Source organism: Malus sylvestris, chromosome 1 (assembly GCF_916048215.2).
Source record: "Malus sylvestris chromosome 1, drMalSylv7.2, whole genome shotgun sequence".
Classification (NCBI taxonomy): Eukaryota; Viridiplantae; Streptophyta; class Magnoliopsida; order Rosales; family Rosaceae; genus Malus; species Malus sylvestris.
Genome location: NC_062260.1, coordinates 2068915 through 2092390, shown reverse-complemented (window position 1 = coordinate 2092390; position 23476 = coordinate 2068915). Strand labels below are relative to the sequence as shown.

At 37.4% G+C, this 23476-nt stretch overlaps 1 protein-coding gene across 2 annotated transcripts; it reads left to right on the top strand.

Annotated features, from left to right (window-relative positions):
- The first annotated feature begins 2175 nt into the window (after positions 1–2175).
- Positions 2176–3944, top strand: LOC126617914 (uncharacterized). 2 transcript variants are annotated; one of them, XM_050285997.1, is made up of 3 exons: positions 2176–2471; positions 2756–2937; positions 3383–3944. In XM_050285997.1, exons 2-3 carry the CDS (start codon positions 2932–2934, stop codon positions 3788–3790), a joined length of 414 nt encoding a protein of 137 aa, XP_050141954.1. In that variant the 5' UTR covers positions 2176–2471; positions 2756–2931; the 3' UTR covers positions 3791–3944. The 2 variants fall into 2 exon arrangements, 1 of the variants encoding a protein (XP_050141954.1); XR_007621584.1 differs by having other exon boundaries at positions 2182–2471; positions 3388–3944.
- The last annotated feature ends 19532 nt before the right edge of the window (positions 3945–23476 follow it).

The window sequence follows — 23476 nt, the reverse complement described above, 5'->3', positions numbered from 1 at the left end:
GCTGTAATAAGGAAAATACTACAACACTTCTCAGTTAGCTCCTGAACAATCTTCTCATACATTAAACTACTCATTTTGGTACAAACCATAAACTTGTACATGCCAGAATGCAAGACTTCACACCCATTTTCCAAACATATCAAGAGTTGCAGAAAAATAAAACCCAACAAAAGAAACATAGTAGAATTTCAATGAAGCAGAGAGACAAGAATCAAAACCCAACTTCAAAACCATCAACCCATCTTTAAGATCGCACCTTTCATTCACATTTCACTACAATTCACCTTGTTCAATACCCAAAAGAGTCTCAATTTTAACATTGCTTGATGCCATATCTTCACCAATGAACACAATTGCAACAAATGAACAACTTTTTCCGAATCTTGAACTAGTACGCTCTTGGCAATTGGCCTTCTTGAATGTAAAATAGCCAACAATCAATCAAAGAATCAATCTTTCAGCAATGGCAATCGGCCTTCATTTTCTTTTCAATCAATTAATGGCAATTGGCCTTCAAATTCTACTAATCAATCTTTCACTTAGAGGAAATGGCAATCGACCTTAATACACAAATTAACACCACTTTTTTTTTCTCTGAGACAATCAAACAAACAGTTGGAGTGCAGAAAGAAAGACAACACATGAATCTTCAGTTCTTGAGCGAAAAAGCCCAGAAAATACACTGGAGATCAGCAACCATTCAAGATAGCACAACAGAAGTAGCAATGACCAATATTCTTGAATCCAAATATCCCAAATATCACACTAATATCCTAGAAAAGATGAACAAGAAAGATGAACAAACAAAGTACAAATCAAAGAATTCAGCGACACATTTCTTCAAACAGTTAGAGAGCACAGAATCAGAACCTTAAGAGCTCCCAAGATTTGCAATCTTGAACAAACAAACACCACTAAAGAATTCAGAAAGTGATTTGAGCAGACCACCAAGAAGAAAGAACTATATCGAAGATGCCTCTGAATCTTGCACCAGAGCCAGCAGCGCAAATGGCCTCTTTGTCTATGATTTGCTATCCGACTTTGGAAAGAAAGAGGATTCATTGAGATCAGTGGAGAAATCTCTGATCACAGTCCAGAAAAATCAACCCAAAAGTAAAAGAATGATCGCGGAATCACCCAGAAATTTATCCGAACATCTAATGAAAATTTGGAAAGAAACTAAGCTAGAAACAGATGAAAAATAATGGTTAGTGGAACCACCAAAATCCATGGTGTGAGCCTGGTGGCTCTGATACCATGTTAACTACATTGAAATATTTGAGAATTGGAGAGAAAATCAAAAGAAAGATGAAGAGAAGAAAGATGAACATAGAGAGTTTGGAGAGAAAGTTTAGAGAGAGAAATATGAGACTTGTATAAACTGAAAAGAATGATTACACAACTATGTTTTTATAAGAGAAAGCCTAACAACTCTAACCAAATACTAACAAACTTACTAACTATATTGCTGACTTGTACAGTCATTTAACTAATCATCTAACTATTGCTGTGGAACCCTTAATAGTTGGAATGGTGTTATGGTGCTAAAACTAGACATTCGGAAAGCGTATGATCGCATTAAATGGCAGTTCTTAGAACAAATCATGAAGAAAATGGGGTTTGTCGATCAGTTGATTAAACTGGTGATGATGTGTGTTACTATGGTGTCGCACTCCTTCAACCTTAACAGAGAACCGGTTGGTTATTTTCATCCTAAAAGAGGGTTACGACAACGCGATCGACTTTCTCCATTCTTATTTGTGTTATGAGCGGAGGGATTATCTACTTTGGTAAATAAATGAGAAAGTCAAGAACACATAAAAGGTATAAGCATTTGCAAAGGAGGTCAGAGTGTGAATCATTTGTTGTTCGGAGACGATAGCTTCATTATTGCGAAAAGTTCTTTACAGGAATGCATCCGTGTGAAACGTTTGTTAAAAATCTACAAGGATGCCTCAGGTCAAACGATCAACTATGATAGGAGTTGTTTCACTTTTAATGGTAACCTTACAGACACTACTACAAAATAGGGCTTTCATGACACTTGGAAATTGTTTTAATGACATTCTTTTATTCATAGCGTCACTAAAATAAAATTATGACACAACTTATAAAAAATATAAATAAATTAAAATAAAAAGATAAGAAAACCAAGAGACAATTATCAAAAAGAGATCAGTTTCACATCTTCTACAATTGCACGTTTGAACAGTTAACCTCTTCAGCCTAAATCTCATCCTTTTTCTTTAATATGCTCGTAAAGAAAAATATAACATAAACGGTGGAGTGGGACTTCATTCCCCATCAGGACTTTGTTCTACCATTGGAGAGGACGATATTCAACAGCAAGGCTGCAAGCCAGCAAAAGTCCCTCCCGCGCTACCGCCATCCAGCCATCTGAACACCATGCGTCGTCGCCCCTCACGGCTCCACGCTTTCGTCAGCCATCACCGGCCATCGTCAAATTTTAGGTAAATCCCTTATTTTCATTTACATAAGTTAATTGATGATTTGAGATCTATGTGATATGGATTTTATATGATTTAGTGTGCGTTTATCTGGGTTTGGTGCTATTTGTGGTTTTCATGTTCAATCTGTTGTCTAGTTTGAATTGGGTATTTTGTTGTTTGAGTAGGTTTGGATGGATTTGGAGCCAATTCTGTAGTAATGTCGATTCACATTTTATTTTTCTGTGAACTTATATTGGTTTTGTTTTTCTAATTGTTAATTTACTGGGGCTGGCACTGGTGGGCAGTTTAATTATGTAAATTGTAGGTTTCAACAACTGCTGGTGCAAAACGTGTGAAGTAAGGCTCATTAGTCCCAGAGATTTCAGCATTAAGTAGTCAGACAAATAAAGAGTCTGAGGCCTCATCCAAATCAAGTGCCTTTGCCCTTGCTACCGGTCAATCCTCCGTTCATGCAGATCCTATGCAAGTGAGATTCTCTCTCTTCTTGCCTTTAATTTTTTGTGCTATTTTTTTATGAAAAAAAATGATTACTGGATGCTTTTGTTACTTGTATGTACAACTGTCCTATTTTCTAGATTATGACAAATTAATGGATGCCTTTTTTTATTTTTATTGCACGGTTACTTTAAATCAACCATTGATTTTATACTAGAATGGTTCGAGAGAATTTATTGTATTCGTTTATTTTCTTCCATGTGATCTTAAAACTACTCTGCACTTTTGTTGATATTTTTGTTTGACCTGATTCATCTGTGCAGGATACGGAAATAATGATTTTAAGTTCAAATTTTCCAAGATTCTAGAGATAATCAGAATGACCCTTTGCAGTTTATTTTTTGGTTTTAGCATGTGAAAGTAAGAATTGTTATTCTTATTGATTTTTTTAATTAATGTTGATAATTTTTGTGTAGAAAAGGTGGGAGTCTCTCCTGCGTCAAGGGAGGAGGATATTTGTTGTTGGTGATCTTATGCTGAACCAGATTTTGAGAAGAACCAGATTTCAAATTAAGGGATTAGTGGCTACCATGGTTAGGCGAGTTGAAGGAATATCGTCGCCTTTGCAGGCGAAACTGGAAGCTGCTTGTGGAGTTTTGTTGGCTCGAGAAATCGGTGCTGCTGAGGTGGAACTCGAAGGAGATACTGCGATGGTTCTCTCAGCCATTAACATGCTTGTTAATGATGATACATCCTCAATGGGGCATATAATTAATGATACAAGACATTTTCTCCGTTTAATCCCCAAACAAGAGTTTTACATACCAGAAGAGAGGCCAGTGGCTCATCGATTGGCTCGTTTGGGACTTTCAAGTGAGCAATGAAGATTGTGGTTTGAAGAACTCCTTGATATCATTATAGATCTCCTTATGGAGGATAGTTGTCTTTGTAACTAAGGTGCGGGATTCTTTTTTTCTCTTCGATCGGGTTGAAATCCCCAGCAAAGTTTTTATCGAGGCCATTTTATTTTGCACCATATCTTCCATGTATTGTACAAATTTCAAATTCCTTTATAAATGAATATTGTACTTTGAAATAAATAAAAAAAAAAAAATATATATATATATATATATATATATATGTATATATGTATATATGAGATAGGATCAAGGGACATATATTTTTACATATACTTTTACACTCTTTTTAAGCCTTTTGATTACATGACATCCAGTGGTTTTTATTTATTCATTAAATGACATGGATGCTTATGTGGTTTTTAACTAATATTAAAGATAAAATAAAACTGAAAAAAAAAACCTAAAATCTGGATAATTAAAACTAAAATAAAAAAAGGAAGAAACTTTAACTGAAATTGGTTCTCCCATTCCCATTTCGATCAAGACTTGGATTTAGACTTTGAACCCTAATAAAAAAAATCATGAAACTTCTTTGCCGATGAGGAAGTTTGATGGAATTTCATTAGGTAACCAAAATGAAACCCTAAATTCTATATTGTTGTTTATATATGCGGGGTGATTAAATTAGATTTTGCAAAAATAAAAAATTTGTTTTGTCCGTTTATGTGTTTCTATTGAACTCGAACTTATGTTCTAGGGTTTTAAGTAAGAAAGAAACAAAGTACGGACGAAGCCAAAGACGACAAAGCCGACAAGAAGACGACGATAAACAACAAACCTCAAGAAAATGTGACTCAATTGTCGTCTTCCGGTCAGTCAATCTTTTGAATGCGATTGCGTTTCTTTGTTTCTGGTTTAATTTCTTGGTTTTTACCAATTTGAATAATGCCATGTTGAATTATAAGTCTCTAGCTGATTGAGTATTAGAAATAAGTTGAGTTTAATGTGTGTATTCACTTGAGCATATCTGTCAAGTGTAAAGTTACAAGTTGTAAGGCCATGAGAGCCATGTGGTGTGTGATCCATGTAATTAGATAGATGAGTGACTAAGATTAAAAGTTGAGTCTTGTGTGGTCCTAAAGCTAAGGCCACCAATTAATGTAAAGGAGAGTTAGTGCTCTTTGTTTTTGTTGGAGCATTGAAAATATTCCTCTGCAGCATTTTGCAAGAGAGAACAAAAAAAGGAAAAACGTTCGTTTCAGCTTCTTCCATCTCTGTTTTCATTTTTTTCTGTTCAGCTCTTCCCCCTCTGAAAAAATCTATCAAATTCAAGTTACACTAACATGGTCTCAGAGCCAGGTTTGATCATTTGAGATCTGGGCGTAAACTGTGAAGAATTTGAACTACACTTAAGCTCGTTCCGGCTCAAGCGAAGTTACCGAAACTCCATAGATTCCGATTTCGATTTGTGTTCGTCTTGTCTAAGCTAAGAGATGGCTGGGTCTGGAAGTTCTGAGGTGAGAACTCCGATCTTCTCCGGTGAGAACTACGAGTTCTGGAGGATTAAGATGATGACGATTTTCAAATCTCATGGGTTATGGAGATTGGTTGAAAAAGGGGTTACGATCTCAGAGTCAAAGAAGAAGAAGACTGAAGGAAGCTCAGAAGAAGAAGACGATGAGAAAATGGTCGCAGCATATATGCAAGATGCAAAGGCTCTAGGTATTATACAAAATGCGGTTTCTGATCAAATTTTTCCTAGGATCGCCAACGCCGACTCAGCTAAGGTGGCATGGGATCTACTGTATGGAGAATATCATGGTGGTGATCAGGTTAGATCCGTAAAACTTCAGAATCTTAGAAGAGAATTTGAGTATGCTAGAATGTGAGATGATGAATCTCTGTCTAGTTATCTTACAAGATTGAATGAGTTAATTAATCAGATGAGAACATTTGGTGAATCCCTTTCTAATGAGAGACTTGTGCAGAAGGTTCTGATTAGTCTAAGTAAGCCTTATGATTCCATCTGTTTAGTTATAGAAAACACAAAGTGTCTAGAGTCTGTTGAGCTGCAAGAAGTTGTTGCGATTTTGAAGAGTCAGGAACAACGATTTGACTTGCATAATGTTGATACCACTGAGAAAGCTTTTGCATCATTCTCAGTAAGTCCAAAGGGGCAAAATAGAAGTGGAGTCAATCTGGCTCATCAAAATTCCAGAAGAATTGGAATGCTAAGGGAAAGAAATGGGATTCGAAACCTCGATTCCAACAGAAACCTTTCACTAGTCCTGCACCAAATCCATATCAGTCACAGTCAATGAGTCAAGAGACTGTCAAACCACAGTGTAGAGTGTGTTCTAAGTATCATTTTGGTGAATGTCGATATAAGGGGAAGCCTAAGTGTTATAATTGTGATAAGTTTGGTCATTGGGCTAGAGAATGCACTGTAGGGAAGATTGTGCAAAAGGCAAACTCTGCAAATCAGGTGGAAGTGTCAGGAAATCTGTTCTATGCTAATAGTGCAATCTCAGAAACAAATATCAATGGAAATTGGTATGTTGACAGTGGTTGTAGTAATCACATGACAGGGAATGCTGATCTCCTTGTTGACATAAATACAAATGTTGCTGGAAAGGTGCAAATGCCTACTGGTGTGTTAGTGAATGTGGCTGGAATGGGTTCATTGCAGATTGACACTAACAGAGGTAAAAGGTATATCAGGGAAGTCATGCATCTGCCAGGTTTAAAAGAAAACTTATTGAGTGTTGGACAAATGGATGAGCATGGATATTATCTAGTGTTTGGAGGAGGTTTGTGCAGCATATATGATGGACCTTCACTTGAAAACCTTATCATCAAGGTTAAGAAGAAGGAAAATCGATGCTATCCTCTTTCTCTGGTAAAAAATAATCAGTTAGTTTTGAAGGCTAGTTTGGAGCATTCTACTCAGTTTTGGCACAGAAGACTAGGCCACTTGAATCTCAAAGGGCTTCAGCAACTCAGTGAGAAGAATATGGTGCATGGTCTTCCATACCTAGAAGCAACCAAGGATGTATGTCAAGGATGTCAATTTGGAAAACAGCACAGAGAATGGTTTCCAAAAGATCAAGCCTGGAGAGCAAGCTGTCCTCTGGAACTTATACATGTTGATCTCTGTGGTCCTATGCAGAATGCATCATTGGCTGGAAACAAATTTTTCATGTTATTCGTTGATGACTGTACAAGGATGATCTGGGTGTATTTTCTCAGATACAAATCTGATGCATTCAATTACTTCAAAAAATTCAAGTCAATGGTGGAGCTGCAGAGTGGTTTCAAAATTAAAAGTCTAAGGAGTGACAGGGGTGGAGAATTTTTATCTTCTGAGTTTACTAAATTCTGTGAAACTGAGGGCATTCAGAGGCAACTCACCATGGCTTATACTCCTCAACAGAATAGAGTAGTGGAGAGGAAAAATCGAATTGTGGTTGAAATGGCAAAGACTATGCTTCATGATAGAGGTATGCCATATGTTCTTTGGGCTGAAGCTGTACACACAGCTGTATATATTCTAAATAGGTGTCCTACAAAAGCACTAGAAAATACAACCCCTTTTGAAGCCTATAGTGGCAGAAAACCAGGTCTTGCACATCTCAAGATTTTTGGTTCCCTGTGCTATGTCCATATACCTATTGAGACAAGACAGAAGCTAGATGCTAAGAGTGTTAAAGGTGTATTTGTGGGTTATGCTACATGTGAGAAGGGATACATAATATTTGATCCATGTACCAACAAGTTAATCTTGTCAAGAGATGTGGTTTTTGATGAATCTATGACCTGGAATTGGAAAGAAAGTTCACAAAGTTCAGCTGCTGCAACTTACATTCAGGATCAACCTGAGAATGTAGTTTGTGAGAATCCATATGAGATGAGTGTGATTGAAGGAAGTTCTCTCAGTCCTAGTTCTTCTTTTCATACACAAGAACAAGAAAGTGGCACTCCTAAGTCTGCACAAATTTCAGAGGCTTATGATCACTCACCTCTAAAATGGAGAAATTTGAATGATGTTCTTGCTCAATGCAACTCATGCATTCTGGAACCAGAAAGATATGCAGATGCAGCTCAGGATGAATCATGGTTAAAGGCAATGGAAGATGAATTAGCCATGATTGAGAAGAATGGTACCTGGAAGCTTGTGGATAGACCAACTGAACAGCCTGTTATTGGAGTTAAATGGGTCTATAAGACCAAGTTGAATCTTGATGGATCAGTTTTAAAAAACAAAGCTAGATTAGTGGCAAAGGGTTATGCTCAAAAGCCAGGTCTAGACTACAATGAAACGTATGCTCCAGTGGCAAGATTGGATACTATCAGGACCCTTGTAGCCTTGGCAGCACATAAGAACTGGAAATTATATCAACTTGATGTAAAATCAGCTTTTCTGAATGGTGTATTGGAAGAAGAGGTTTATGTGGATAAGCCTGAAGGATATGTAGTCAAGGGAAAGGAAGATAAAGTCTATCGATTGCATAAAGCCTTGTATGGATTAAAGCAGGCTCCAAGGGCTTGGTATGGAGAAATCGATACATATTTCTCACAGTGTGGTTTTGAGAAAAGTTTGAGTGAACTAACACTGTACATCAAAGCAAGGGGACAAGACATTCTGATTGTCTCTATTTACGTGGATGACATAGTTTATACTGGAAGTGATAGACTGATGCTTGATGAATTCAAAGAAGACATGAAGAGAAAATATGAAATGACAGACTTGGGTCTTCTCCATCATTTTCTTGGAATGGGAGTAATTCAGACCAATTCTAGCATTTTCATTCATCAGAAAAATTATGCAAGTTCTTTACTAAGCAAGTTTGGTCTGAATGAGTGCAAATCTGTGATCACACCACTTGTGGCAACTGAGAAATTAACTAAAGATGAGGGAAGTGGAGCAGTAAGTGAAGAGCTATACAGAAGCATTGTGGGGAGTCTTCTATATCTCACAGCTACTAGGCCTGACATAATGTATGCATCCAGTTTGCTTGCCAGATTTATGCACTGTCCCACTAGCAAGCATTTTGGAACTGCCAAACGTGTGCTCAGATACATCAAAGGAACTCTAGATTATGGTTTAGAGTATACAAAAGGCAAGGAGGCAATGTTGATTGGCTATTGCGACAGTGACTGGAGTGGATCACCAGATGATAGCAGAAGTACATCTGGATATGCTTTTTCGTTTGGAAGTGGAGTTTTTTCTTGGGCTTCAGTTAAGCAGAGTTGCGTGGCATTATCCACTGCAGAAGCAGAGTACATAAGTGCATCAAATGCCACTGCACAAGCAATCTGGCTTAGATTTGTCTTAGAAGATTTTGGGGAACTTCAAACTGAAGCAACTCCATTACATTGTGACAACACCTCAGCAATTGCAATCACCAAGAATTCTGTCTTTCATCAGAAGACCAAACATATAGACAGAAGATATCACTTCATTAAAGATGCACTGCAAGAAGGAATCATTGATTTGATTTATTGTCCCACAGAAGAACAGATGGCAGATATTTTCACAAAACCTTTGGCTAAAGATCGGTTTAATTATCTCAGGAGCATGCTTGGAGTGAAATCAGCTCAAGACTTAAAGGGGAGTGTTGAATTATAAGTCTCTAGCTGATTGAGTATTAGAAATAAGTTGAGTTTAATGTGTGTATTCACTTGAGCATATCTGTCAAGTGTAAAGGTACAAGTTGTAAGGCCATGAGAGCCATGTGGTGTGTGATCCATGTAATTAGATAGATGAGTGACTAAGATTAAAAGTTGAGTCTTGTGTGGTCCTAAAGCTAAGGCCACCAATTAATGTAAAGGAGAGTTAGTGCTCTTTGTTTTTGTTGGAGCATTGAAAATATTCCTCTGCAGCATTTTGCAAGAGAGAACAAAAAAAAGAAAAACGTTCGTTTCAGCTTCTTCCATCTCTGTTTTCATTTTTTTCTGTTCAGCTCTTCCCCCTCGGATAAAATCTATCAAATTCAAGTTACACTAACATGCCATGCGAGTTTAATCCGATCATAAAACTTTAGACGTAAAGAAAAGACTTGGTGATGATTATGTTTCGTTCTTGTTTTCAGAATTTGGGATCTCATTGTATGCATTGTAACTGAATTAAGTGAGAATTGATGGATTGAAACCCTAAAGTTTAGATTTAATAACTTAACATGAAGCGGTTAAAAAAAAAATAAGAAAAAAGAATCTTGGCGTGAAGATGGCGATATAGGAAGAGTGTTGCCAATAGAATGTGTGAATGTGAAATCCTAAAGTGAGAAAGCTAGAAATATTATGACTGATTGCTTTTGTTAGTGCAAGTCTTGTAGATTGAATTTGAGGAGCGTATAATGTTTTGCTAACCGAACTTGGTCACTGCTTGCAGGTTGAGCAGCGAGGGTAGTTGTGATTTCTGGTTTTTGATATGTTGGTACCCATGAGAATGTATGTTTTTGGTTCCAGATTATAACTTAGATATTGAATTTCTTGCCTCATTTTGTTTCAATTTTCCAAACTTATTTTTTTTTTCTAGTATACAGGCCAATCTCTAATCTTTCTAACGAGCTTACTGTGGAAATAGGAGCATCAAGCTTTACACTTCACAAGGTGAGTGAAACTAGTTCAGAGTAATAGATTAAGACATAATAGTTGGTATTTTATTTTTAAGTAATAGGATGTTAGTATTTTTAAGTTTATTTTTCTAGCCTTAATGGATCCTCCACTTGAGGATGTCGAGTTTGCACCAGTTCAAGAAATGAGTGACGCAGGCAATTGTCACACTCCAAAGAGAACTGATGAAGCATTGGAAACGCCGTATGTGGGTATGATTTTTGAAACAATGGAAGCGGCAAGAAATTATTATGAAGATTATGGCCGACAAGAAGGGTTTTGGATTCATATTCGAAGTTCATCAAAGTCTAGATGATGTTCAAATGAGGTGACAAATGCACAATTTGTTTGTTCACATCAAGCAAAATACAAGAAACTATCCAAAGACAAAAAAAGATTGATTCAGCAAATTAAACCAAGGCAAGTGAACTTATTTACTTTGAATTAGTTTTAGTTTATTGGATACACCATTTTTCATACTTTTCATGTTTTAGTCCAACTCATATTATCTTTTTTCGATATCTTATAGTGTCTTTACCCCATGATGAAGAATGTTGTTGATCAGAAGATTCAAAGAATGACAACCATGAAGAATGATGCTATGTCACGATCGAAATAATAATCAAGTTTTTAATTTGTAGGGCAATTACATGAAGTTGAATATATTACCCTTGTTCATATTTCAGTTTGAATTGTATTTCGGTTGTTGAATGATGGGGATTTAGTTTTTTTTTTCTTGGAAGGTACTTGAATATTTGAATGATTATTTTGCAAAATTACTTGTCTAAAAAACTGTCTATAAATATAAACTCGAGCTTGTTTTTATCAGACCAATTCAAAAACAAGATGATAAATGCGATAAAAGCTCCAAGGAAGGAAAAGAGTATGTTGTTTAGTTATTATTAGGGTTTATATTTGATAAAAATAATAACTCAATCCTTGTTTACGCTGGGTATTACCTATGCCTGGTATCATGTTTTTTTAATTTAAAAGTATGTTGTTTCAGAGTTTCTTCCTTCTTTAATTTTAGTTTTAATTTTCTAGATTTTATGTTTTTTTTTTCCAGTTTTATTTTATCTTTAATATTAGTTAAAATCCACATAAGCATCCATATCATTTAATGAATAAATAAGAACCATTGGATGTCATGTAATCAAAAGTCTTAAAAAGAGTGTAAAAGTATTTGTAAAAATATTTGTCCCTTGATCCTATCTCTATATATGACACACTCCGAAACTAGAACTAGAACTTATTTAAACTAATAAAGTAACCAAAAGTATAAGTGATGTAACAATGTGAATAAATTAAAACCGAAACTATAACTTATTTAAACTAATAAAGTAAGTGGCCAGTAGTGGGTAGAACCCATAGAATACAAATGTTCAAAGCATAGATGACATGACTAGTGCAGTCGGAACTACTTACTTGGTACACAACCGGGAAAAGTCCCTACATTATTTATGGATATGTCAGAACCGCCGGATATTCCTCGTACGCCACAGAGTAAATCAGCTAACTACGACTTAAAGGGGCGAAAACAGAAGGGTGAGTGGGCAAAAGCAAAAGTTTATAAAATCCATTTATTTTCTGGACATACTAACCCCTTGCCATAAAACATGTATAGTTTCTAGAAAATCATACTACGTATAGGTATGAAATCAAATGCAAATCAATAGTAAATCTAGAAGTATGCCACATCACAATATCTCAATAGTAATATAAGTAAAATCAGGTGCTCAACAACCTATGCTAGCACACAAGTCAGAGTCACCTAATGCGACCGATACAACTGAACTGATGCTCATCAATCTATGCTAGCACACGAGTCGGAGTTGCCTAATCACTTGTATGACATAATTGGGTGTAATCATAATATATGCTCTAGTGCTACAATCACATGAGGATTGATGATATTCACGGTCACATACGAGTCGGAGTTGCCTATTGCAACCTGTACGACAGGAATGGCACCTGCTTGGATCCAAGGCGAGCGTTCAATCCTAATGTGAACACATATGTGAAAAACTGGCCCTGGCCCTTGGCGAGCACTAACACCAGGATGCATCAATGATTAGCAGACTACACAAAAATAAGCATGCTATAACGATTCAATAATTCTAATCAACATAATAAACTTACCTGCGCAACCCGTAAGATTATTTTAACATTTCACAACAATACAACATTTCTTATAACATTATTTAATCATGGCATGACATGCATAAATCAATTCAAAAGCATTTGTGGAAACTATAAAGTTTATATATATATATATATATATATACGAAAACAAATGCCCACTCACTGATACGTCAATGAATCGTAGCCCCCTAGCCTCACTTGTCCTCATGCTTCCTTGAGGTAAGTCTCCCCTGAAGGCAAAATTTGTGAAAACAAGTTCATTTGAGTGACATCTATGCATGCAATTAACAATTAAAGGGAGAATCATGCTTGTATGCACTCAAAAACAAAACTGTACCCATGAAATTTAAGGCCTAGTAGTTATGGTGAACCAAGACTCAACTCAAATCTTAAAGAAAAGAGTTGAGAAACTTTTATACCTTTAAAGCACCTATTTGATTAGCAAAGGATATTCACCCATGTGAGGACCTTCTTTCCTTAGTCTCCTTGCTTCTTGGCTCCATGGATGTGGATGGAGGAACTTTGATTCTTAGCTCCATGACTTCTTGGATATGGATGAAGGAATGGATTCTCCAAGTTCCCAAGAAAGGAACCGCTAAGTTTCCACACTAAGGAGAGCATTGAGGAAAAGATGAGTGACCTAGGAAGAAATGGATGCTAGTCCATTCTTCCTAGGGTGGCCAGCTCCTAAGAGAAGAGAGAGCTTTTGTGTTTTTCTCTTTTCTCTCTAGAAAACCCTTATGAGGGAATGGGTTATAATTTCCTTTCTGTAGCCACTTACATTGAGTGGCATAATTGCAATTAAAACCAATTCTCCCTCACACTCTCTATGCCCGGCCATGTGGGTTCATTCGGCTTTCATATCCTTTGTGTTTTCAAGTTGTCATACAACTAGAGTTATTGGACTTGACATTCGAAGCCCATTGGGCCTTGAGGTCTAAAACTAACCTGAGGTCTAAAACAACCTTATTTGTTTGATTAATTAACATATTAATTAATCCTAGCCATAAATAACTAAACCATTTAATTATCCTGACTCATCTCTGTTGTTTCTTCAATCTCTACCTCACTCGGTGCACGATCCATTAGTGAGGCAGTGGGTGATTAGAACTCTTCAAATTGATTGTGAATTGAAACTTACTTTTCAATTCTCCCTTTAGTGATTATACACCTTTAGGGCTTCCACAAACCATGAGTGACACCTAGCATTATGTCATGGCTACCCAAGCTAATCAAAAGAGGTAGATAACCTATTCAGTTTGGGATTGCAATGCAATATGGTCTTTCTCTAAGACAATACTTTTGACCACATTGTTTGATTTGATAGTTTATTCATGTCAACTATCCAATGTGATTTTTAATGAATTCCTAAATCTTATTCATACTCTAGCCAGAGATTCTTAATTATATCATAGAGTATTGTCCCTCAAACAGTTTGAAGGTTAGAGATCCCTTGTTGTGCATTCACTTGTCTCCATGGCTAAGTGGCTTAACCCCAACTATGCCATGGACACCTTTTGACAGAGTGACTTTGACATAGTCAAAGATCAAGGGCCTAAGCATAAGACAACTATGATGCCTCGGGTTAAATGACTACTTTGCATTATCCCAACCATGAGTTTTCATGTGACATGAGTATGAGAACTCCTTGTTGATCACTTTCAATGGACCCATTCTCTATTAAGCACCTCCATGTTTGTCTTGGTGTCAGTCACACCAATGACTCGAGACCAGTCACTCTCTCTAATAGAAGACATAACACGTACTGATCTTAATGGACTGTCAATGCCCAATAGGCAATCCTATGATCAGGAACGTTTAGGATATGTATACGAAAGAGAATGGTATCATGAATCTAACTTCTTTAGATCACATTCTCCCAATTACATATTCCTCGGACTTATCGTTTAAGCATATAACATTTATATGAGACAGCTTTAAATAATAATATTTGCCCTTTATAATAAACTAGATTAGTTTAACATGTGAAATGTCCATCAAGTATCATCATATGATTGGTTTTAGGGCACATTTCCAACATCCCCTATATGCGAAACAACTAATAATAATTAATTAATAAGGACACATACGAAAAAGCTAGGAAAAATCCCCATAGTTTGCTCAAACGGAGGGTTTAAATCTACCAAAACATTCTACTTGACGTCACGGACCCGCACATGTCAAGCACTCGTCGGCCGACGGCCGGACGCACCCTCAGGCACAACCTGGCCCGCGGCCACGCGCAGGCCACGTGCCTGGCAAAACTGACAAAACCCAAGGAATATTTTGTCAGACTTGACGGAATATTCCGTTAAATAATAGCGAAGTCTAATGGCGTTACCTAACAACATCGGAATATTCTGTCAACTTTGACAGAATATTCTCCTTCTTTTCTGGTGATCCTCTGCCATCCAGCACCGACGTATGGTTCGTCAAAAATTGGGAAAATCTCGCCGATTTCTGGAGAAATTTCAAAACACCATAACTTCTTCATTTTTCAACCATTTTGAACGAGCTTCATTTGGATTTGAAACCCGAGAAAAGGAGAATAAGATTTTACCTCTTAAAAGTCCAAGAGGTGGATGGAAGTGGATTAAAATCCACTTGACACTCTCGGCCTTACTTTCGTTGTCTCAAACCAGAGGGTCTTCTCGTCGACTCCACTTCAAAACTAGGCTGGTGACCTTGGGGAGTCACCTAGAAGCTTCCAAAACTCCCAAAACCGTGTGAATCGAACATAATCTCGTTGGGGAAAACTCCACCCGAGTTGGAGGTTCAAATCTCAATCATTTCATGTTCGGTTGGTATAGATAAGTTCGTGAGGTTGAGAGGATCATAATGGTGGTAGTTTTAAGCTCGATATGTGAGTGTTTGATGAAGGTCCTTACAGTTGCAAAGAAGAGAGAGTGATAGGTGGCGAGAGAGAGAAAGAGAGAGAATGTGATTTCTGAATTGTTGAGAAAAAGAGAGAGGGATTTCTGAATGGTAAAAAAGACAGGGTGTATGATTGGCTGAAAGAAAGTGGGAAATGAATTGATTGGTGAAGGAGATAGGGCATGGACAGGTTTTAAAAAGAGGAGAAAAGATAAGGTTTGAACAATTTGGAAAATCAAACATAATCTAACGTACCCTATCAAAAACAGTAGTCTCGAGTACTAAATAATTAACGCGCTCGTGTACAAATCCACTCGTTGTTAACGCACTTTAATTTAACGTAACTTTTTCGTTACAAGTTTGTTTCGGGTCTAACTCACACTCACGCATTCGTAACAACGAGTACTATTTATTATGATAACAAGAAAAATAATTTAAAGTCGAATAACCACGTCCACGTCACTTTGCCAACAAGGGCATAAATGTCAATTTACATGCTTGGGTAGAAAATTAGTGACATGTTGCAACAATCTACCTCCCTTAAGAAAATTTCATCCCTGAAATTTCAACACTTCTACATATCATAATTAAGGAACAGACGTGGATAGAGATCGCTCATATGCTATTCTGTCTCCCAAGTAGCTTACTCAACAAAGTTGTTTCTCCATAAGACGTTCACCATACAAACGGTCTTGTTCTAGAGAACTTTGTCTTTCTAGTCAAGAATCGTCAATGGAACCTCATCATAAGTCAAATCCGAATTAATCTCGAATGGCTGAGGAGGAATCACATGTGACGGAGCGGAGACATATCTCCGTAGCATGGACACGTGGAATACATTATACACTCTCGACAACTCTGGAGGTAGATCAAGTCGGTAAGCAACTTCACCAACTTGCTCAATGATCTGTTATGGTCCGATGTAACGAGGGCTTAGCTTTCCTTTCTTCCTGAATCGTACAACGCCTTTCTATGGCGACAACTTTAAAAATACCCAGTCTCCAACCTTATATACTCTGTCGGTCGAATGTCTACTATACTTTTTTGTCGATCCTGGCCTACTTTCAGGTTAGCCTTTATCACCTAAATGTTCCGTGTCGTCTCATCCACAAACCAACTCTTTCACCAACTTTGGACCAACACAGTGGGGTATGACATGGTTTCCCATACAACGCTTTAAATGGTGACATACCAATGCTGGAGTGAAAGCTGTTATTGTAGGAGAATTCTATCAAAGATAAGCGTTTGTGCCATACGTCTCTGAACTGCAAGACTAAAGATCTCAACATGTTTTCTAGCATTTGAATAGTTCCTTCTGACTGCCTATCAGTTTGAGGATGATAGGCGGTGCTGTAGAGTAACTTTAACCCTAGAGCTGCTTGAAAAGCTACATAAAATTTTGAAGTAAATCTGGGATCTCGGTCAAAAATGATACTAACTGGAACACCATTATACTTGACGATTTCAGAGATGAAAAGTTCAGCCAACCGACTTAGTGAGTAATTCTCACAAACAGGTAGGAAGTGCACTGACTTGGTAAGTCGATCTACTATCACCCAAATACCATCATAGCCATTACGTGTATGAGGCAACTTGTACATGAAATCCATTGTGATATCTTCCCATTTCCACTGAGGTATAGGAAGTGGTTGCAGTAACCCAAATGGTTTCTTTCTTTCAGCCTTGACCTGCTGACAGACTAAACAACGACTCATGTACTCTGTAATTTCTCTTTTCCTTCTTGGCTAGTAGCAGAATGGTTGGATAGTATGATACATCTTAGTACTTTTGGGATGCATCGCATAAGCAGAGATATACACCTCATCAAGTATTTATTTTTGCAGTTCTTCCACATTTGGTACATACATCTGATCGCCTTGCATAAACATACCATTAGGCCTTCGAATCCTGAGATCTGTGGGTTATGGGCACACATCACGCTTCCACTGCACCACTTTGATACGGCGTGTTACACCCTTGGTATGGTGGATAGCTGCCCTGGTAATAGGGAACCTCAGGCAGGTACTAATATGTTCCTAATGATGACAATGATAAAGAACATAATAACAATAATGCACAGCAGAAGCCTGTGGACCCTTAACCCATAGGTCCTAGGATTGAAACCTAGCTCTGATACCAAACTGACACACCCCGACTGAAGTCAAGGCATGATGGCTGTCACCCGAAGGTGGCGTAACCAAAAGTGTAACTGATGTAACAATTTGAATAAATTCAAACCAAAACTAGAACTTATTTAAACTAATAAAGTGAGTGCGTAGTAGTGAGTAGAACCCATAGAATACGAATGTTCAGAGCATAGATGACATGAGTAGTGCAGTAGGAAAAGTCCCTACATTATTTGTGGATATGTCAAAACCGCCAGATATTCCTTGTACGCCACAAAGTAAATCAGCTAACTATGACCTGGAAGGGCGAAAAACAGACAGAAAGGTGAGTGGGCAAAAACAAAAGTTTATAAAATCCATTTATTTTCTAAACATACTAACCCCTTGCCGTAAAACATGTATAGTTTCCAGAAAATCATACTACGTATAGGTATGAAATCAAATGCAAATCAACAGTAAATCTAGAAGTATGCCACATCACAATATCTCAATAGTAATACAAGTAAAATCAGGTGCTCAACAACCTATACTAGCACACAAGTCGGAGTCGCCTAATGTGACCTATACGACTGAACTGATGTTTATCAATCTATGCTAGCACACAAGTCGAAGTTGCCTAATACAACCTGTCGACATGACTGGGTGTAATCATAATATACACTCTAGTGCTACAATCACATAAAGGCTGGTGCTATTCGTGATCACATAAGAGTCGGAGTTGCCTATTGCAACTTGTATGATAGGATTGGCACCTACTTGGATCCAAGGCGAGCGTGCTGTGCAGATATGAACATACACGTGAAAGACTAGCTCTGGCCCTGGGCAAGCACTAACACCGGGGTGCAACAATGATGAGTAGACTACACAAATATAAACATGCCATAACGATTCAATAATTCTAGTCCACATAATAAACTTACCTACGTATCCCGTATGATTATTTTAGCATTTCACAACAGTACAACATTTCTTATAACATTATTTAATCATGGCATAATATCCATAAATCAATTCAAAAGCATTTGTTGAAATATATATATATATATATATATATATACACACATACACGAAAATAAATGCCTACTCACTGATACGTCGATGGATCGTAGTGCCCTAGCCTTGCTTATCCTCGTGTGCCTTCAGGGTAAGTCTCCCCTATATGTGAAACAACAAATAATAATTAATTAATAAGGACATATATGAAAAAGCAAGGAAAGACCCCCATAGTTTGCTCAAACGGAGGGTTTAAATGTACAAAATCATTCTACTTGAAGTCACGGACTCGCACATGTCAAGCACTCACTGGCCAAAGGCTGGACGTGCCCACATGCAAGCCACGTGCTTGGCAAAGCTGATAGAACCCAAGGAATATTATGTTAAATGGTAACTGCATTACATAACGACGTCAAAATATTCCGTCAACTTTGACGAAATATTATCCTTCTTCTTCGGAAACTGGGAAAATCTCGCCAGTTTCTAAAGAAATTTCGAAACACCATAACTTCTTCATTTTTCAACCATTTTTAGCGAACTTTATACGAATTTGAAGCCCGGTAAGAGGACCTCTTAAAAGTCCAAGAGGTGGATAGAAGTGGATTAAAATCCATTCGACACTCTCGGGCTTACTTTCGTTGTCTCAAACCCCGAGGTCCCATCGTCGGCTCCACTTCAAAACTAGGCTAGTGAACTCGGGAAGTCACCTAGAAGCTTCCAAATCTCCTAAAACCGTGTGAATCAAACGAAATCTCATCGCTGAAAACTCCACCCAAGTTGTAGCTCTGAGTCGCTCTGAGTCGGAAATTTAAATCTCTATCAGTTCATGATCGGTTGGTACGGAAGACTTCGTGAGGTCGAGAGGATCACAATGGTGTTAGTTTTAAGCTCGATCTGTGAGTGTTTGATGAAGGTTCTTATAGTTGCAAAGAAGAGAGAGTGACAGGTGAGGAGAGAGAGAAGGAGAAGATGAGAAAGAGAGCGAAAATGTGAGTTCTGAATTGTTGAGAAGAGCAGAAAGGGATTTCTGATTGGTCAAAAAGACAGGGTGTCTAATTGGTTGAAAGAAAATGGGAAATGAATTGATTGGTGAGGGAGATAGGTCCCAGACAGGTTTTAAAAAGAGGAGAAAAGATAAGGTTTGAATAATTTGGAAAATCAGACGTAATCTAATGTACCCTATCAAAAATAGTAGTCTCCAATACTAAATAATTAACGCACCCATGCACAAATCTACTCGGTGTTAACGCACTTTAATTTAACGTAACTTTTTCGTTACAAGTACGTTTCAGGTCTAACTCGCTCTCATGCGTTCGTAACGAGTACTATTTAATTACGATAACGAGAAAAATAATTTAAAGTCAAATAACCATGTCCACATCACTTTGCCAACAAGGGCATAAATGTCAATTTACACACTCAGGGAGAAAATTACGTAGAAAATTAGGGACGGGTTGTCACAATAATTGACACACCTCGACCGGAGTTGAGGTATGCTGGCTGTCACCTGAAGGTGACGTAACCAAAAGTGTAAGTGATGTAACAATGTGAATAAATTAAAACCAAAACTAGAACTTATTTAAACTAATAAAGTAAGTGCGCAGTAGTGGGTAGAACCCATAGAATACAAATGTTCAGAGCATAGATAACATGAGTAGTGCAGTCAGAACTAATTAAAGTACTTGGTACACAACCAGGAAAGTCCCTACATTAATTATGGATATGTCAGAACCACCAGTTACACCTCGTAAAGTGCCACATGTCCCTTCTGAGACTAATTTTCTCAATTTTGGGCAACTCATTGAGGCAATCGCCAATGCCATTCAGTCCACACTTTGTCCTCCCCAAATGACTACCTTAGAAACCGTATCCCATCTTCAAATAAAATAATTTATTTGGCAATGAAGGACCTGAGAAATCCGAGGTTAGAATTGACCATGTTGAGAAGACTTTCCGAGTTATGCAGCGACAGGGGAATCTTCCAGAGGAGATATGGGTCTAGACATCGACTTGGTTCTTCCATCTGGCAGCTGGATCATGGTGGGCTCAGGTGTCACGCCCGTTGTCTGCTCAAGATGCCATGAATTGGGATGCTTTCAGGTGTCTATTTGAGGCTATGTTCACACCTCCAAAGTACAAGGATAGAAAGAGAGAGGAATTCACAAAGCTAAAGCAAGGCAAAATGTTGGTCATATCATATTTCAAGATGCTCAGGCTAACTTACACTTGATTATGGGTGCATTGAATTGTCTCTAGAAGATTGTCACCTTCCATTGACTGAGCATGCCTATGGTACCTTTTGTCGGTGAACGTAGCGGTCTGAAACATGGAGTTATCTCTGCCATGAGGGCAAAGCGGATGTTGAGGAAGAGTTGTCAAGGCTACTTAGCTTATGTAGTAATGACTGAGGAGACTTTTACTTGTGTGGAAGACGTTCGGGTAGTCAAGCACTTTCTTGATGATTTACCTGGCCTACCACCATATCGTGAAGTGGAGTTCACCATCGACCTAATTCCAGGTACCGATCATATTTCTCTAACTCCTTATCGTATGGCTTCTCTAGAGTTGAGAGAATTAAAAACCCAGTTGCAAGAACTTGTTGAAAAAGGGTTTATTCAGTCAAGTACTTCCCCTTGGGGAGCTCCAGTCTTGTTTGTGAGGAAGAAAGATGAAACGTTGAGGCTATGTATCGATTACAGACAGCTGAATCGGGTGACAATTAAAACTCGTTATCCATTCCCTTGTATCGATGATCTTTTTTATCAGCTCCATGATGCTTGAGTTTTCTCAAAAATCGATCTCAGGTTTGGCTATTATCAATTGAAGATCATGAGTGATGATGTTCCAAAAACACTTCCGAACTCGATATGGTCATTATGAGTTTCTTGTAATGCCATTCAGGTTAATTATTCTCTTGCAACTTTTATGGAACTAATGAATCAGGTATTCCGTCCGTACCTAGATACGTTCGTAATTGTCTTCATTGATGACATTCTGGTATATTCTAAGAGCGAGGATAACCATGTTAGACATCTACGTCTGGTTTTGAAGAAGTTAAGGGAGAATAAACAATATGCTAAATTTAGTAAGTACCAGTTCTGGCTGGATCAGGTATCTTTCTTGGGATATCAGCTTAGGGTGTTCTCGTGGATCCCCAGAAAGTAGCAGTAGTGGAAAATTGGGAGCAACCTCAGGCTGTCACTGAAGTACGGAGTTTTCTAGCGGTTTGAAACATGGAGTTATTCTGCATGAGGGCAAAGCGGATGTTGAGGAACGATTGTCAAGGCTACTTAGCTCATGTAGTAATGACCGAGGAGACTTCTGCTCGTGTGGAAGACGTTCGGGTAGTTAGACACTTTCCTAATGTTTTTCCCGGCAATTTACTCTGTGGCGTATGAGGAATATCCGGTGGTTCTGACATATCCATAAATAATGTAGCAACTAAGTTAAGAGCATTATCTACTAATGATGGAAGTTGGCTATATCTAGTTTTTGGAATGACAATCTAATCCATTATGGTTTATAGCCCTTTTCTCTTGTAGTGCTAGTCATCATGTGGGAATTGAGGATTTTGGTCTTATTGTTTTTTAGGAATGGTTTGTTCGGGTTCGGTTTTAATTAAATTTTGACACATCTTTGTTATTTGCCTTACTTTCCTTGGCAAAAAATTGAATTATACAGAGCTAGAATTTGTGCACTTTGAGTATAGATTAATTGAGTGAGTTTGTTATTTGTTACACGTGGGATAGTACTCAGTTTTTTATTTTTTTTTTCTCTTGTATCTCCACAGGTTTCTGAAATTTTTTTGTCAGAGAACTTACCTGCGCTTTCCAACCAATAGTAGCAACAGAGTGAGAGTCTTTCATGGCCCAATCGGGTTTCATGTAGTCTTATTGTGCATGACAATGGGAGACTTAGGTTGTTTTAGGGCTTTTTTCTTCAGTTTAATGTTTTTAAACCACATATGTTCTCTTGTACATGTTTAAATTGTAAATGTCATTACGAGGTAATTCATATTATTCATCTTCTTGGTTCACTAAAATTAAAGTTTCAATTATAGATCAATCATCAAGCAAAATTATAAAAATAATTAAATGGGAAAAAGCAATCTAGAAAAAAAAATAGAAATTCAATACAGTTTGTGATGAAAGCATTAGTCATCACATATTCTAATAATAAGTGACGCCCAAAGCATCAAATTTTTGTTGAAGTATGGAGTTTGAGTTGCGAATATGTGAGGGAAAGAAGTGTCACATATAGATATAATAGGTGATGAATGGTAAAGTTCATCACGTAAGTTATAGGTGACACTACATAGGTGACGCCTCTTGTGATGCAAGAAGTTCGTAACATATAAGCATATGTGTCAAAATCTATTGTCTATGTAACGAAACCCGTTCGTCACAGAATCCATGTGTTCTTGTAATGAGTCCCTTTAGTTTTCTCTTTTCTTTTCATTCAAATATAAATTTGTAATCAAAGAAATGTCCTCAGAAAAATCCATCAATATCATAAATCAAATCCATAGAAATCTTTAAAGATCCATATAGATATCCTTAAAAATCTTCCTAAATCCTAGGTTGACTACACCTTGACTACACCCTTCTAAGTCTTCGCCTTGGCATCTAGGATTGAGGAGGATTTTTAAGGATTTCTATATGGATTTTTAAAGATTTCTAGGGATTGGTTTATGATTTTGATGGATTTTTGTTAGGACATTTGTTTGATTACAAATATATATATATATATATATATATATATATATATATATATATATATATATATATATATTGACACACCCCGACCGGAGTTATCTAAGGTACATAATGTGTTTCATGTCTCGATGCTTCGACATTATGTTTCAGATCCTTCACATATGATTCCTCCTTAATCTTTGGAAGTTAATCCGGATTTGATTTATGATGAGGAACCAGTGATTATTTTGGATTGGAAGGATAAA